The 18,806-nt window shown below is 33.6% G+C and overlaps 2 protein-coding genes across 2 annotated transcripts; one reads left to right on the top strand and one right to left on the bottom strand.

Moving 5' to 3' along the window:
- The first annotated feature begins 3,303 nt into the window (after positions 1-3,303).
- Positions 3,304-10,574, top strand: LOC144556513 (uncharacterized). The gene is made up of 11 exons (XM_078304889.1): positions 3,304-3,476; positions 4,683-4,737; positions 4,845-4,967; positions 5,751-5,871; positions 6,133-6,258; positions 6,351-6,460; positions 7,066-7,246; positions 8,051-8,248; positions 8,926-9,144; positions 9,461-9,683; positions 10,396-10,574. Exons 2-11 carry the CDS (start codon positions 4,715-4,717, stop codon positions 10,494-10,496), a joined length of 1,425 nt encoding a protein of 474 aa, XP_078161015.1. The 5' UTR covers positions 3,304-3,476; positions 4,683-4,714; the 3' UTR covers positions 10,497-10,574.
- A 2,763-nt stretch (positions 10,575-13,337) lies between these two features.
- On the bottom strand, positions 13,338-18,555 carry LOC144557018 (CDT1-like protein a, chloroplastic). The gene is made up of 8 exons (XM_078305559.1): positions 18,269-18,555; positions 17,654-17,909; positions 17,453-17,572; positions 16,009-16,237; positions 15,101-15,637; positions 14,354-14,528; positions 14,165-14,255; positions 13,338-13,653 (listed from the first exon to the last, which is right to left on the bottom strand). The coding sequence occupies exons 2-8, from the start codon at positions 17,902-17,904 to the stop codon at positions 13,596-13,598; spliced, it is 1,461 nt and encodes a 486-aa protein (XP_078161685.1). The 5' UTR covers positions 17,905-17,909; positions 18,269-18,555; the 3' UTR covers positions 13,338-13,595.
- Between the last annotated feature and the right edge of the window lie 251 nt (positions 18,556-18,806).

Raw genomic sequence — 18,806 nt, 5'->3', positions numbered from 1 at the left:
AAATATTTACTAAAATAATAGACGACAGAAATAAAAGAAAATTAAAAATGTTATTTCATTTTTTAATTGTCAAATATATTACCATTTATTAAGAATGAAATAAAAAAAATTCATAAACTATATCGAATTTTAAATTTTTGACCTTTTAACATCAAAATTTATATCTTTGTCCTAAGCCAAGTACACTATTTATAAATTTGGACAATATTTTTCCATCAAAAAACTGTTCCACCATCAATTAACTTCGTTACTTTTACTTCGACTGATAAATCTCCATCTCTTCCATCAACTAGACCAACGTCTTAGACCAACTTCTTGCCCGTGATCGCATCTTGTTTGTGAGGCAGAACCCTTGATCACTATTAATGAAAAAAAAAATGAAATTTTTTGATAAAAAGATGTTAGTATTCATTTAAAATATCTGACATAAAACTCTAAAATTGAAGTTTTATTTGTCACTGCCGAATATACCAGAGTGTCAATCAACATATCCAGTCGATCAATATCATATGTTAAGAAAACAATCTCAAAAATTAAACATCGATCAAAAGGTCAATAAAGTATCAACATAGAATATTTTAGCTACGTTAATAGCAAAGGTTTAAATAGCGTTTATCGCGTCATAGCGGATTGGCTAAAAAAACAGCGCTATACTCAAATAGCGGCGCTATAGCGCTGATAGTGCCATAGCTTTTATAGTCCTAAAACGCTATAGCGCGCTATTTAGAACCTTGATTAATAGTGGTGGTATGAATTGAAATTAAAGAAAAAACTTGCCTCAGGAGCAAGACGAGATCACAGGATCAAGACAAGATCACAAGATAAACTTCAGTGGTGTTTTGATCATTATTGTTGAAAACTGCAAAAAGTGAAATAATATGTTTAAAGCATGTCTTGAAATGTCCAAATTCAGGTTAGCACAGTTAAGTTTGGCTTCAATAAATCCTTGATTTGGTGAAAATTACTATGATTGCAGAAAAAATCAAGGACATAAAATTGTATATATCAAAAAGGAAACATAACTCGTTAGTTCTAGATTGATTCTTAGCAGTCTTGAAGCAAAAATGTACATGTTTCTTCTTTTGGTCTCCTCCAATTACTTACGAAAATTAAATTTTATTTTTGTCAATAGTAAGTTAGAAACATATATAATACAAGTACAACTATGAGGTATTTGTTACTAACTAAGGATGCAATCTCTTGAGGTCAATTTCATCAAGTGATGCATATATATAACCCCCAATTTTTGAAGAAAATGCTCTTCGTATTGCTGCTAAAAGTAGGTAACATGCACATAGTTACTCCAATTTTGAGGGTACATGGTTTTATCATGTAATTTTTTATCTTTAGATTCCTTTTCTAGAACGGTCTCTATTCACAGAGAAAAATGTGTTAGGCCCAGACCTAATATATAATTTTTTTTCACATAATATATACATATAATTATTTAGTTGTCTTTAACATTAAGCTAATTGTTTTTAACATTCAATTATCTACTTTAACATAAATTTGTTTTTTTAGACAGTTTGATAATTTCACACTTTATTAAAAAAAAATGTAGTATACCATTTTCGGGTAATTTTTTCGAAACATCCTATAGGCAATTTTTTTGGGTATTTATTACAAATAAAATGTCCTCTTTTTATAAATAAATGTCATCAGCAAAAGGAAAGAAAATAAAAGTAAAAGTTTACGTTTGTTAATTATTCATACGGGCCTGGCCTATTTCATTGTCCGATCTGTTCGGCCCATTTTAAAGATAAATTTATTGTAGGAACCAGATTGAAGAAAAAAAAATCGATTTTTCTTTTCTTTTTGAAAGTCTTGGAACACATAGTTTTTTTTTTTAATTTTAATTGCAGGAATTCAGTAGTCAAATCCAACCTTTAATTCTCAATTAGGCTAATTAGACAGGAATAGAATCTTAATTCTACTCAATTCCTTTATTCTCTACCTGCCGAACTGGCCCAATAATAATTCCAGAGTATTAGTTGTCAAATACAACCTTCAATCTTCTGCTCTCTATCTTCGGCCCATCTTGGTCATTCAGTAGACAAGTCCTTTCCGCTGGTAAGTATTGGGCCCATCTGTGTGGCCTCTAACCGGTCAATTGGGCCAGCACACGGGCCATGTATCTAATTACAAACATTGCACGGTAAAATAAAAAATTTTTGTCATAAAGAGAAGTTAAATTGCAAAGTATAAGGTCTTAATAATTACATTCAATAAGAATGAAGATATAGTTCAGTAAGACTTATGATCAAAAGCCAATGATAAATCAAAATATCTCATTTGAATCTTCCAATAATGAAAAATATGACAGAGAAACATAAATGTGTGAGTTTTTGAAATTTAGAAAGAGAAATATGATATTATGAATTTTATAGGGCGAAATACGTAATGTACAACTTTTTGAGGGGTATACATGAAATTACCCCCTTTAAAAAAATATGATACATTAACTAATGTGTTACTAATTTACTAAAAATTTGACAGTCTAAAAATATAATAAAATGAAAATAATAAGGATAAATTTGGACCAGATAACTGGTTAGCAATTTTCTTTTATTGTATCTAAACATAAAACGGATCTGGCCTATTCTACTGTGACATGCTATTGTAAAATTGCATTTCTATTAATTTGCATATATAATTTGCTCCATATATTTGTATTTTTACACTACTTACTATATATTGTAAAATTGCATTTTTAATTTGACATTTCGTAAAAAGAAAAGAACCAGTTCTCTTTATAATGCATTAAATTTTTCTTAAAATTGGATGCTCAAAATAGCAGCGCGCCTCATATCAGTAACAAAAAATTTGTGTTTAGATATGGTCTGCCCGATCTGCTCTGACACAAATATTAAAGGCCCCGTGCATCCCTCCTCGGGTCAAATTGGTCATAATTACATAAACTACATATTTTTATATTTTAATAAACGATAAAATTAAAACTTTATAAATTTAAAATGAGTTTTAATATAAATGACAATAAAATGGATTAATTTGTGAATTTGTAAAATTTAGAAGGGTAAATGTGATATTATAATTTTAGAGGGGAAAGACACAAATTCATTGTTTTTAGGGTATACATGAAATTCCCTTCTCAAATGTTGCGAATAAAAAAAACGGAAAACCCCTATAAACCGACTTTATTCGTGCAATTTTCAGCAAATAGCCAAATACTATAATTAGGGGCTTAACTTTAGAAAGCTTTGTAGTTTGTACTACTCAGATCCGGACCGTCCGATCTGTTATGACACGAATATTAAAGGCCCAGTGCATCTCTATGCTTCTCTGTGATCGTTAACCCTGTCTAGAAGTTCTTTTTCTTTTTCGCTCCCTCTTCTTCCCTACCCGCCATCTCTCGTTTCGTTGATTCCCGGATTCGGGTCTGAGGTCTCGCGAAGGAAAGAAGAGAATCCGTTAAGGCGACTCAGGCAGGCCGGGAGGCGGCTCAGTTAGTCAGCCTGGTAACCCTAACTTTTTCTCAACTGCGATTAACCCTAGTCAGCCATTTTGATGAACTCTTGTTTGATCCAAATGCAGAACGCAAGCAACTTTAATTGTTATTCCCCAAGTATGAGTAATGCATCACCTACTAGACTGGTCTTATTACTTTGCAATTTTTCAAACAGATCAAGAGATCACAAATGGGTTACAATTTACACAAGTGATTTCTAGGGTTTACTCATTTGTTTAAGCTTTGGAAGAATTCAAGAATAGGAACACATATAAAAGACAATCTTATAAATCTACTAATAATTTCCTGATGAATTTAAAATCCTTATTAATCGATTATTAAAGCATCATATTATATTATGGAAGGCATAATTAAAATGATAAAAGATAATGAACTTCTATACAAGCGCACCTTTTGTTAATTCTAAAAAAATAAAATAAGAGTGGCTAAAAAACTGTGTTAAGTTTAAAGTTTTTTCACCTGTACTACATTAATATTCTAAGATTTTGGGGTTAATATATGGTGCACTTTTATTACAAAATATATTTGAGCCAACAAATAATATTCTAATGTTTTGGGGTCATGTTAGTATAATGAGCGGTACATACCAGAGAATTTGTTTGGTGCTTGTTGATCCTAGTTACAGTGCACTATTTAGTATGATCAATTTTCAAAAACTGTAAATAGTTGTATGTATTTGCTGAACTTTGGATTTACCGGGTGGAAATTTGTAATTATAGTATCACTTTGAAGAACTATGTACTATTGTAACTGATTTGATCCTTTTCTTGTAGAGCTCTGTATTGCTCTTGTATTTGAATTGGAATTATAAATTTGGAGAGAGCTACTCGCAACATTAAGTGTGTCCCCATTCATTCTACACATTGAATTTGTATAAATATTAAAGAAAAATCATGATACATCATTCAAATTACGCCTTTGATGAAAATCTTAGTTAAAGTTGATTTTGTTTCATTTAAAATATAAATTTTTGTTGTAATTTTTTTTCTGCCTACCCGATGAAAATCCTGGCTATGCTCCTTCCCTATATTCTCTTTATTTTGTTTATATTTTCCTATATGACGTTTCTTGCTTATTTCGTACTAAGCATCCCCTACCTATTTTAGGTTTATTTGTTTCTGATTTGTACGATGCAATGTTTGAATCCTCTATTTTACGATACTAACCTACAATCTGATTTCGACTTTGATTTCAGTACTAGTGATACTCACCTAAAAGACATCCACTATGAGTCTCGAGCCGTTCAATAGGTATGCACTTTCTATCAATTGCTTGAGTTTCCTTTTCATGTTATTTAATGAATAAAAATTCTACATTAGACTTTGCTTCATCTGTGGATTATCTCATGGTGATGTAGACTGGTGAAACTCGCTGCTCGAGCATTCTATGATGACATCACCATGAAAGGTGATAACCAACCAAAGACTGGTAGAGGCGATAACAGAGGAATTGCTGTAGTGGTCCTTGATGCTCTCACAAGGTTAGCTTATAGCCATTAGTTTGATTTTTTTTATTTGATAATTGTATGGCAATTTGTTTGAATTTCAAGTCAGGAGTTTGTATGCTCAAAATGCATGCCTTTTTTGTGGTTTTTTGGACATGTTTTCCTCTTAACTGAATGTATTTGGGTTCTCTCTAGACTAGCAATTTAACAGAAGCAAAGCAATATTGTGAATCATTACAAACCAAATCGTAAATTTAATGCTTCTGATTTTGGTGATTTTTTACGAGTGAAGCCTTACTGTTATCAAGAAGTTAAAACTTTTAGGATGCTTAATACTTTGCATAAGTTGTTGTAATAATTTTTCATGATATAGGGAAAAATTAGCAATTTAAGCTGTACTAAACAATGTTTCAGTCTTTATCGCTTAATTACCTGATTTTGTTCAATATGACCAGTTTAGCACTTGATTGTATCTGTCTTTTGGTTAAATTAGGAGGTTGAGATTCGAACTCTCTCAACTTTTTGTGTTGAAAAATGTATACGAAAAGAAGAAAATCCAGTACTTGCCCAGAAGCAAAAGAATCTTACCATTTCAATTCCCAACAAAAATCGAGTTCTCATTAGTGGCAGGTTAACTGTTAACATATGTTGGTACTGGCAAATATACTTTTGTCTGTTGGAATGGATTTGACCTGATGTTATTTTTGAATAAGAAATTTCAACTCGACATGAATCAGGCCTGATTCTTCCTGATACTTTACAATTCCTAGTATTTGTGGTGCCTTTGTTTGTTTGACAGGCTTAAAACTTTTTCAACAGGCGTCAATGGGTTAGAGAGGAAGATTTGGCGAAGGCATTGAAGCTGCACTCAAAACAACTCCGCCGTATTTTGAGGTTTTTCGAGGAAGAGAAGTTTGTCACTAGAGACCATCGAAAAGAGGTCTACAGCATCCCTTTGTCACCTAAATTTGCTTGTTTATGAAAACATAATTCATATTACCATGTTTTACAAGCCGTGTCTTTTTTATGAAAAAATGATTGCTGCAATACCATCGTTGTATAATCTCAAACTGTGATCTCTCTGTTACTCGTTGGTGCAATGGGAGTTCAAAAGCCACCTTTTGATGTGATTGTGCTACAGTTTTTATTTTTATTTTAATATCTCACTCCTCTGTATTTGTATTATTTGTTCCACTTCCAGTCAGCAAAAGGCGCAAAAATATTTAGTGCAGCTGTTGCTGCAGCAGCCGGCGACGGCCGTGGTAAGGAAGGTGAAGAGAAGGTCAAATTGCATACTCATTCGTACTGCTGTTTGGACTATGCACAGGTAATATTTTTTAATGAAGTTTTTGTTCTGAAGCTTTTTTTCAATACCTTAAACCTAAAGAGTCCTTATTTGCTTTTCTTTAATATGGGCAGATCTATGATGTTGTTAGATATCGGATACACAAAATGAAGAAAAAATTGAAAGATGAATTGGATAGCAGGAACACTGTTCAGACGTACATCTGTCCTAATTGTTCAAAAAGGTAATAATAGATAATCGAAAGAATTTTGTTGGGTCTTTTTGGTTGATCATAAAAACCACAAACTTGCTTTAATTTTTGCATGTGCTGCTAATAGGTAGCATTGAGTGAGGCTATGGTACTATGTATAGCTTATATTGGTCTGTACTATGGATCGATATCTCCATTTCAAAGTCTAAACAATCGATCTGAACCGTTCAATATGATCTCCATATGATGTACTTGTAGATCAAATTTTACACTGTTAAAAAGAAATGCTATTTTTTTAGATATGTAAAAAAATCACATGATCTAAAGATTCTCGACCATTCAAAAATAGTGATTTTCTACCTATATAAAAAGATTCTAAAGAAATGTAGAATTTAGTCTGTAAGTAGATTGTCATATGGAAATCATGCTGAACGGTTCAGATCGACTATTTGAACTTTGAAAACGAAAATGTTGATCCGTAGTACAGACCAATCTGTGCTATGCATAGTACCATGGCCTCACTCAGTAGCATTTGTCATACTCATTTCTGTTCCCACATGATAATTAAACAGAGTTATCCCCATAGTATATTATTGTATGATGGAAACATTGCTCAATATTACATGTGTTGATTGCAGATATTCAGCTTTTGATGCGCTTCAACTTATTAGTTATACCGATGATTTGTTTCACTGCGAAAGATGTGATGGTGAACTTGTTGCTGAGAGTGACAAGCTTGCAGCTGATGAAATGGGAGAAGGGGATGACAATAGGAGTAGGCGGCGCGAGAAGTTGAAAGATCTTCTTCTGAGGATTGAGGTTTCTCCTTACTTCCTATTTCCAAATTATATTTGCTTTCGAGTGAGGCTATGGTAATATGCATAGCACAGATTGGTCCATACTATGGATCAATATATTTGTTTTCAAAGTTCAAATAGTCGATCTGAACGGTTCAACATGATCTCTATATGAAAATGTACTTGCACTAAATTTTTCATTTTTTAAAATTTTGTAGTTATTTTTTAGATAGGTAGAAAATTACTACTTTTGAATGGTCTAGAATTTTTAGATCAAGTGATTTTCTAACTATCTAAATTTTTTTTGTAAAAAGTATAAAATTTGATCTACAAGTACATTTTCATATGGAGCTTATGTTGAACGGTTCATATCGACTATTTGGACTTTAAAAATGTAGATATTGATCCATAGTATGGACCAATCCGCACTATGCATAGTACCATAGCCCCACTCTTTGCTTTCTGGGATCACTGTTCCTTTGCCCTGGGAAAGGATGGTAATATTACATATAGAGCTGAGAGGCAGTTATTGCCAAGATATATTTATAAATTAGTGCGGATATTGCAAATCTTTTAGTTTTTCTGGTCATGGTATGTTTCTACGAGTTGTAGGTGATTTTTTTTTTTTTTTAAGAAATTGTATCTGCATTCGGACATTTAAAATCATTTATTAGTAGTGGGATAGATGCACTTGTTGTTGGCACCAAGCATCATCTATGTGCCTTTTGTGTTCCATGTTTTGGCAGAGTTCTTTTATTTTCAGAATAGATATGAAATTGAAGACATGTTATAATTGTATTATTTGTTTGAATATATGTTGATGCAGGAGCAACTTAAGCCAGTGACTATTCAAATAGCAAGAGTAAAAGACTTGCCAGTGCCTGATTTTGGTACACTTCAACAATGGGAGGTTAGAGCAAGTGCTGCTGGTTGGGGGGGTTATGGTGAAATTGATCCGAATGATGCTAATAAATCTTCTCAGGGATATGGTGGCACACCAATGCCTTCTCTTGGGGATACAAAGGTACAACCATATTTCAATTAGACTTAATTAAAATAGTCAAATCATAATTTTATTTGGTTTTAAAAAATCTAACCGAACCAAACCAATTAAACTTGTCAACTGAATAACAACAGAATTAAGAAAAACCAAAGTAAATTTTGGTTTTTTGGTTGAACCGAAATAAGAGAAATTAAATTTCAAAAGGTAAAAACTTGGTACATACACGAATACATTTAATAATCATAGAAATAAATATCAAGATATATATTAGTCGAACCGAAATAAGAGTGATGAAACCGAACCAAATTTCAAAAACCCAAGTAATTCAAAAATTCAATTGATAGAACCATTTAATCCAAAATTTGTCAGTTTGGTTGGAAATCAAATAGGATCCAATGAACACCGCTAATTTCAATGCCAGATTGTTTATTTCTTCTTCATTTTTGTAAATTTAGAAGCTTATGGTCATGATCTACATCGTATACAAATTCTTCAGTATCAAAACTGGTGCTAACTAGTCATGTTTACTTGGAATATGATACTTTCTTCTTTTCTGATTTTGATTTAATTGGAATATTATTCAATGTTCTATTAGTCTCTTTCTTCGGGACGGCAGTTGCTATGGAAATATCAAATGATAGGAGTTACATTTTTAATATACATGTGCAACTTGATAAATCTTCTGTGTTTTATATCAGGTTGAGGTTGATCTAGGTGGTGGAGTGAAAGAGGAGGTACAGTCAGAAGGTAAACCTACCAAGGCGAAGGTTTTGCCACCATGGATGATAAAAAAGGGAATGGTTCTTACGAAAGAACAAAGGGGTGAGACTAGCCTTGATGCAGAGGCCACTGCTCAAGAAACCACCATTGATGACAAGAAACAAGTAGATTTAAAGGATGATGACAAGAGCTTAATGGTAAGTAACTCCGAATTCGCATCCCCTGAGATATCTCAAACTTTGAGTTGATTTGTGAAAAATCCGGACCGTTGAAATCCTTTCTTCACAATCTCAAAGCACAATAATACTGGCCCCCTGCATTCCAAATGGGCACCGAAATTTTTTTGGCCTGGCTTAAGATAAACTGAAAGTTTGAGATATCTCAGAGGATACAGACTCAGCCATGTATTGGTACATTATTATCTATGTATAAAGTCAGTGAAGCACATGAAAAGCTGCTAAAAATACTTTTTTATTATTATGGAAATTAAGGTTCCCTTGTTTGTAATATTAGGATGAGTACACAAAGGCATATTATGCTGCCTACTACGCAAAGATGCAAGAAGAGGAAGGAGGAAGGCAATCAGTAAAGCAAGAAGAATTTGGGGTGTCTGCAGATCAAGATGATTTGTTTGGCACTCAAGAAACATCTAGTCATCGCCAAGTGGGAATGAAATCTAAACGAAGTGATGATGAGGACAATGATGATGTTGAGTGGGAAGAAGCTGACCTTACAGGTTTAATTCAACAACCAACCCCCTCCCCCCCCCCCCCCCCCCCCAAACGAAGAAAAAATAACAAGGACTAATAATAGCTGCACCATTAACAACATTATAATGATAGATAAATAAGAGTGAGGGTACGGTACTATGCATAGCGCATATCGGTCTGTATTATGGATCAATATCACTATTTTTGGTTCTGAATCGTTCAACATGATGTCCATATGAAATATCAAAATTTACAATCTTTTTAGATGGGTAGAAAATCACACTTGATCTAAAGATTCTAAACCATTCAAAAATAGTGATTTTCTACCTATCTATAAATATAGTTAAAAAATTTAAAAGATATATAAAATTTAGTTTGCAGGTACATATTCATATGGAGATCATGTTGAACGGTCTGGATTGACTGTTTGGACTTTGGAAACGAAGATATTGATTTATAGTACGGACCAATATGCGCTATGCATAGTACCGTGGCCTCACTTAATAAATAATTATAATAGATAGTTAAATAAAAAGATGGTTCTCGGATGCTTCTCCTTCACAGACCTGTCAATTTGTATACAGAAACGAGCACTCTACCACTACCATATGGATATAAAAAAAAAAGCAAGACTATTTGCTCAAGCATGCTTGCAATTTACTTATTTGTCCTTCTTGCTCTCCAGTCTACACAACTTTTTGACATGAGCAATTTTAATCTGACTCTTTCTGAACACAGGAAATGCAGAGGCATCATATAAGCTGGCAGCAGATTTGAATATGGAGGCCAAGGAATCCGAGGAAGAGGATGATGATGAAATTGATTGGGAGGAAGGGTGATAAGGAATTGCGCAATGCCATATCATATCCTGTGCTCTATCAACCTTTTTGCCTTATTGGAGTCGTTTTGATGTTTTAAGGTGATTGCACGTGGTGCATGCATAAAAAAAATGTTAATATTTGTTGCTTGCTCTTTTATTATTGCTATTATTCATAACTTGTTCTTAATAGATCAGCACTAATGGCCTTTTTATAGCTTGGAGAATTAAGTCTGTTCTCAAGCACTAATTGCACTTTGTGTATGTGATTATTTTCTGCTTGGTCCTTTTAGTGGAAGTTAACTTAACTTTTCATTAATACAAAGTTATTAACTGTTTTTTTTTCTTTTGTTGATTTCCCCAGGCACCTGAAGTCTTCTAGTTCTAGAAAATTGTTCCCTGCTTTAGAGTCACTAATGCAAGAAGGGAGAAAATTGGTTGTGAATTGTTTAAATAGAATTGTGAGATGAACTGTAAAGAGTAGTGCGCTATGTATGGCAACGCATGTCAATTGGTTTTCTTTTTTTGATAATACGCAAGACATTGTAATGCTATACTTTCGTTGTAGCTATTTCATTTATTAAAATAAATGCTACCTAACTGAAGAAAATTAGAACAAAACAGTTATTACTGTTGTAGCTACTAAAGTTATTATTCGCTAAATATAAGTATATTTCAAATTTATTCATTACTTGGGATGGCCATGTTTAATTAGCAGGTCTAGAAAAGACTAATTATAAAGTAGTGAAGAAACATGCTATTTGAGAATTTAGAAATTAATTTAATTGGTTCCTCATGAGTAGTGCTGTAAATAATGGTGTGGTGGTTGGACTGACAGGGTGTCGTCAAGAGAATAAAGATTTATTTCCTCCAATTTATTTTTCCCATCCATCCATCCCCTAATTATTAATTATATGAAGGGACCACAACTTCCAGCACAAAAAGACAAAATAAAACGTGTATCAGTCATTAATAATGTGGGGGACCGCTAACTAACTGGGGGACCACTTATATTTGAAAAACTTTACAACTGATGCGCATAAATATGTATACTTATACATGCAAGTATTAACATCTAATATAGTAAGTATTTATATATAAGATATCAAGTATTTCTTTAAACAATTTTTCTTATCACATACTCATTTTTTACACATTTTATGGTTTTTTTTTTCTTACTTCAATGTCGCACATATTTATGACAATCTATGAATTTTTTTTGCGAATCTAAAGTCACAGATATTTTCTACGTAATTTTCTCTTTCAAATGAGATCCATGATGAAGTACTTTTGAGTTGTCCGCCGCGCAAGTATTTATACTTGATATATTATATATTAACACATGCACGCATATGCATCCATATTTACACGTGACAGTTGTAAAATCTATCAAATATTAGGTGGTTACCTAAGTAGTTAGTGATCCCCGACTTAATTAGCGGTCTCCACAGGTAATGCATTACGAGATTTGAATACTTGCTCAACAAGATATGAATACTTGCACGATGAGGTATGAATACTTGCACGACGGACAACCCGAAAATATGTCATTATGGATCTCATTTGAAAGAGAAAATTACGTAGAAGACGTTCATGGTTTTAGATTTACAAATTTTCTCACAGATTGTCATAAATATTGATGAAATTGAACGGAGAAAAAAAAATCAAACTCTAAAAACGTGTAAAAGATGTGTGTGTGATGTGTCCAGTTTTTTCTTTCAAAATACTTGGTATCTTAGGTATGAATACTTGATATATTATATATTAACACTTGTGCGCATAGGTATCCATATTTGCACGCGTCAGTTATAAAATCTATTAAATATTAAGTGGTCCCCAAGTAATTAATGAAGTTCAGTTAGTTAATGGTCTCCACAAGTAGTTATTGACTGGGGGATGAATGAGAGAAATTGACTGGGAGATAGTTAGTCGATCCCTAATTTTTAATTTAATGATTAGACTTCAATAAAGAATAACTACATTTGATGATAAAATAGGTCAAATATGTGCATTACTTTCAGTTTGTATTACATGTTTATCATTTTGTATAATAAATACAAGCACAATTTGACCTTATCAGAATTGAGTTTGGCTAGTATAACATGAGTGTCATTTCAACCTATATAACACAAACTCTAAAACCTATAAAATCGACTTCAAATAGTGAATCAAAACCGTTCAAACCGATCTACTTCATTAGTTGTGCATTTACATACAAAATTTATAACTTTTCGAATTTATTTAATATTAAGTCAAGTGGTCACATGTGTGAGTTTTTAAGTTAATTTTAATACATTCATTTTTCAATATTTTTACCGCTTGATTTGATACTGAAATAGCTCGAAAATATAAAAAAAATTGTATGTAAATGCAACACTCATAATGTAAATCGGTTTGAACAGTTTGGATTAGTCGTTTGAAGTCAATTTGATAAGTTTTAGAGTTGGTGTTATATAGGTTGAAATGACACTGATGTTATATTAGCCAAACTCATTAGAGTTTTTTTTTTAATCTATAACAGTTTTTCAATGAAAATTTTATATTATATACCAAGTACTTGAGATATAAATTAAACTTTAGGCATTAAAATATAGTTTCAAGTAGAAGCTGTCATATAAAACGCTTTCCCGATAATCATTGTAGTTTCTTTAAAATTTTGTTGTAATGAATCACGAACTGTTATTTACTTATTTAAAACATTGAAATTCATTTACTACGACCAGCACTGAGGCAAGCTTCTCATTCTGAATGGTATAATATCCATAGAAAAAAAAAATGTCCCCACTAAAAGAACTCTCTAAATTTTGATATCATGGTGATTTTGTGCTGATATACCAGCTCAGAATTAATTGCAACCGACAGAATCAAAAGGAAATTTTAATGAAAGAGAAAAAACCATAAAATTTACAAACATCCATCGTTTAGACATCAACAAGTCCCGTTAGACAAAGAAAGCATTACTGTCCTAATTTCTGAAGCGTTACTAATTTACCGACCTAGTCACAATGCAGCTAACTCCATCTTAATAGTAAAACAAAAATAAGCAACCCCAAAGAAAGAGCACTGAGTAGTAAATGATAAAAAAGAAGTTAATTCCATATCTCTGCATTCACAGCTAAAGTCAGAGAGCATTGACAAGTCTTGCCCGAACTGCTTTTGGCTCAGGTACGTGTTTAACACTGCAAAATCAAGCCAAAATAAAGAAATAAAAAAGAACAATAAGATCACATTAACAATTTTGTAACTAAAATGAAGGAATTGACTGACAATAAATCAACTGGCATAACTTGATAATGATGTATGGGTGTAAAAAAGTCACGCCATGACTGAATACATCATGGCACGACATAAAACAACACGTGTCGGTTATGTGACGTGACCATCCATCAGAAAATTGGCACAGCACGGCACGTGGTCACATGTGATCAAGACTATTAGATCCTCATCTAATGGTAAATTTTGAATAAATGAACTTGAACTACGAAAAAAGTAGTTAAATGTGAGCAAACATGCCGTGACCGTCCATCCCAATTTGGTCAAAGCACGGCACATAAAAATATGACTTGGTCACGGCACGGGACGTGACCCAAGTCACATCGCGACATGTCATGGCATGGCACAATTTTACATCCCTACATAAGTGAACCAAAAAAAAGGAGAAACATGGGAGTTAAATTTCGATGTACTTGCCTGTAAAAGACTTCCCCGTCGGGCACAGTTTTCTTAGAGATCCATTCAGGAAAAATCTCCTCCAAAGTAGCCAAGTGTTCTTCTATTTCACCTACATTACCCAGAAAAAAAATCCATTGTTACCACCATCATGCCAAGAAATTAATTTTAACTTTCAAATGTAAGAACAATAGATTAGTCATATTATACATGTTTCTTCAATCTCTAGATTGTTGCAAAGTATCTTGTGCACAAGCTCCTTTTTTGTAATCAGCGAACAATCTTTTGACCGTGAAATGAGACATATAGTATCAAAGGTGGATGGTAAAGAATCCAGTTTTTCCTCCCCTATAGAAGCAACTGTCTTATTCACGCTCACACATCCCTGGAATTAAACCAAAAAATTGAAATTAAAAATGTGTCACAAACTTGAAATGTGAACTCCCAGCAAAAAGTAGATGCAATTACCATCCTACCTGTGATGATAGAAAGAAAATTATAATTCAAACTGAGTGAGGCTATGGTATGCATAGCACACATTAGTCTGTGCTATGGATTAAATTCTCTATTTTCAAAGTCCAAACAATTGATCCGAACTGTTCAACATGATCTCCATATGAAAATATACTTTGAGACCAAAGTTCACATTTTTAAAATTTTTTATTACTATTGTTTTAGATAGGTAGAAAATCATTTGATCTAAAGATTTCGAACCATTGGAAAGCATTGATGTTCTATTCATCTAAAAAAATAGTAAAAAATATTCTACAAAATTTCAAGTTTGGTCTCCAAATACATTTTAACATGGAGATCATGTTGAGCAATTTGCAATGACTGTTTGGACTTTGAAAACGGAGAAATTGATCCATAATATGGGCCGATCTGCGCTTTCCATAGCATCGTAGCCTCGTTCATTCAAACTTACAAAAGGGGTCTGACATGAGTCTATGAAAATACCTCATTGTCACTGAGAGAAGAACTCGCAACAACAACTTTTGATGCAAATACATCGGCTTTTGACTCCTGAAAGTTTAACTTGCGAGCTGACCTGTTAACTGCAACCTTATTGTCATCCTTTTCAGATACACACTTGTCACTAGGAGTAGGCAAAGGCCTCTGTGGGGTCCGTTGAACTGGTGTTTCCATCAGCACTGCATCAGCTGATGATTTCCCCTCACGATTAGGAGTGGAAGCAATAACTCCAGCTTCCTTGACAACTGGCAAGGGATTTACAAAATCAGTGAAATCTCTTGTAATTTCAGGTTGTGGAAGTATTGGATCAGTGGCATGAGTTGTTGCAACTTGTACATTTGGGTTCTGGAATGTGGATTTATGGAAAAATGAAGGGAGATGGGAAGCATTCAACAGTGCTTCTTCTGATAAAATAGTTGGAAGTAACTGCGGAGATAGTACTTTAGAAATTCTCTTCAGATCTGAAAATTTTCCACTGGAGTTGAAAGGTTCTGGTAAAATGGCTTCAGGAATTTCAGTATCCTGTAGGGAAAAGAAAAGTAAACGATTATAGGCAAAGAAGCATACTAAAAAAATGCCCCTATTTAGGACAAGTCATAATGGGTAAGAGTGGGGGTGATCCGATCCGCATTAAGATTCATGTGAACTTGATCAGCGTGAAACTCAAAGTTGTTAGCACCAATCTTGATGCGGATCGGACGGATCCAAACGAGCATCAGACCCTAATGGGTTGGGTTGGGATGGCATGAAAGTTTCTGCAAGTACAATTTCTGGCCAATACAACACAGGGATCTGGTCATCCAACAGGAGGCTTTGATTTATGTTGGTCACATTTATTTGCAATAACCAGATATTACTTTATTAAGGGTAAGTCATGAAAAACATTTATCTACCTTTGGATGCAAGCTAACAAATTTTAAAACACTTGTATGAAATGCTTTGCACAGAGCCATTGAAGAGGATTGATTGACATGTAAAGACTCAAGGAAGTCCGTAGTTAGAGTTATTTTCAAATCTGGATACATGTGCGAGCTCTCTTCATCATGTGAAAGTATCTTCTCTATTTGGACAGCATCTGGTAGTAAGTACTTCATTTGTGCTACATGTCTAGTCAACAATTTTCTGAAAAAGAAAAAACAATACAAAGGTAAAGATTGAAGAATCTAGGGGTGGCAGTGCAGAATTTTTTATTTAAAGAAATTAATATAAAATAATATAGGATATTAGAATGATTGCCCACAATTTTGAAGCATAGATGAAACTGTAAAAAAACATTGGCTCCAAACAATGGGTCCAATTTTTTTTTCAGCTCCAATGTTTGGATTGTTCAGATCCTATGTGACCAAGTCAAGCAATGTCTGCGGTGCTGGTGTTCGATGAATTTAATGGATCTGAATTAAAAATTCAGCTCCAATTTGGAGCCGATTTTTTTTTACGGTTCTGGCAATGGCATCTAAAACCTACAATACTCATTGTAATACCATATATTATTTTATATTAATTACTATAAATAAAAAATTCTGGTGGCAGTGGGTAAGGTGTGTTGGATTCAGGTTAGGTGTGTGCCTTTTACTATAGTCCACCTCGACATTTTACAAAATCTTGTAAAATAATTTTTTTTATAATGTTGGTTCGTAACCTTCCAATGCCAAGAAAAACCCAACAAAACGAACTTGCATGCTTTGAGATATCTCATATTTTGCATGACTTTGGAAAATCTCAACCGTTCAAGTGCATAGGCACCAGACACGTTGGTCACGCAAAATATGAGATATCTCAGAGGAAACGCACTCCAACAAACCCACCCATAAGATCACAGTTGTAAAATGTCCATATCACAATGGTTTTGTTTACAATAGTGAACTTTAATAGTTGTATATGTTTCTGCCTTTCTAGTCAATTATATTGGATTTATGGAGCATAGCCTCTTTAGGCAAGAAAATCTGAAATCATGCACATAAGGATCTTAGCCAGCAAGTCAAGAAATGAACACCCAGAACAGACCCATTAACCCATCACATCAGTCTAATGTGAGGCCTTTCAGGTCAGAAATAGTTCGCCCTAGGGAAAATTAAATATATAACAAAATAATGGAGGTCCTTGTAAGTTACAATTAAGAATACAAAAATTTATACAACAAATACGTAATAGATAAAACATACCCTTTTGAGGGGTTGTTTGGGGATTTGGGGAACTCATGTCTTAAAATAGTATATAGATATTTTTGCTTCTGAATGTCCATACAAGAAAAGTTTCCTTTTTATTACGATAATTCCACTGAAAAGACTTGAAACTGAAACAAAAACATTATTCTAAATTTAGAATTCTTTTAACTACCTGTTTGCAAGCACATCGACCTGAGCAGAGATGTTTTTCAAAGAAGCTGTCTTCTTTCTCAAGCGAAGAAGCCTAATGGATGTATCCATTTTATTGAAAAGATCAACTAGAATCTTGTAACTGCCACCAGGAAGCAAATTGGTAAGCTACAAAATAATAATAAGCAATGAAATAACAAATTTTGACAAATTAAAGACTCACTTGTCTGGAAGTTCAGTAAAATTTTCTTTCTCATCTTTAAAATTCTCCATTAGCAGATTTTTGGCAAGAGATGTAATAACAACACCCTTCTTTCCCTGGTCTGGTTTCTCTGGTGTCGGAGATTCAAAATTGCTCTGCGAATTCTCTGTAGTCTCAGAGATTTCAGGATATTTCTTGTTGTTTGCTTCAGAACTTGTCGAACCCAGGTTAGTTTGCGAACAATTCTCATTGTCAAAATCCTTCTGATCCATTATTTCTAAAATAACATAAAAGTGAATTAATAGAGGAAGGTAACATCATCAAGTAACAGCTAAGGAGCAGAGAAAGCTAAAAATGGTCGAACTAACTAACATTTCATGCAATCAAAGCACAAAAAAAGCTGATTAAGCTACAACATATACCTAATTACATACATTGTAATTCTACAAGTTGAATCATTTGCTAAATTACAGTTTCATAGATCAAGTTTCTGCAATTCCAGCAATTAAGTTAGTTTCAATCCTTGTCCCTGCCAGGCAAAATTAGTGAACTAAGGCACATCAGTGCGAGTGTTCATACAGGGAAAGAGAGGCAGGGAGAAGAGAGGTAGATCTGAGTTTATACTAAGAAGATCACCTGATCGAGGAAGCGGAGATGATCGGCGACTGGAGGAGAGGAAGCTGTCGGAGCGCGGTTCTAGCCTTCTAGGGCTTGGTGCTCTCTATGTTCGAGTCGGATATATTGTTTTGTTCTATTATGGAAACGGGAAAACAATTCGAAATCAAGAACAAGCAGCCTGGGAGGGAAAGGCAAGATTTTAACAGGCTTTTACAGGCCGATACTTATCCAGGTATTTAGCCCAAATCACAGATTTATGATTGTCAATATTTTAACTTTTCCGGTTTTCCCAATACGACCCAATGGATCCATTCATCCATACGAGATACAGTCGTGTTTCTCTGCAATACCTCACCGTTTGAGTGTCATTTCTGACCGTCCGATCATAATCGGACCAATGCAGATCAAGCCTGTAATGCACGAGTCCTTTTAAGATTTGACGAGAATTAAAAACATTATCCTCAGAGGTAACACAAATACACAATATTTATGTTCTTATATGGACCGTCCGATCTGTCCATCCCTAGATAAGATGCACTGACGTCCTTAAGTATTC

The sequence above is a fragment of the Carex rostrata genome, chromosome 7, assembly GCF_964058835.1.
Source record: "Carex rostrata chromosome 7, lpCarRost1.2, whole genome shotgun sequence".
NCBI lineage: Eukaryota > Viridiplantae > Streptophyta > Magnoliopsida > Poales > Cyperaceae > Carex > Carex rostrata.
The sequence above is the reverse complement of the archived record's forward strand: the minus strand, read 5'-3'. Positions and strand labels throughout refer to the sequence as shown.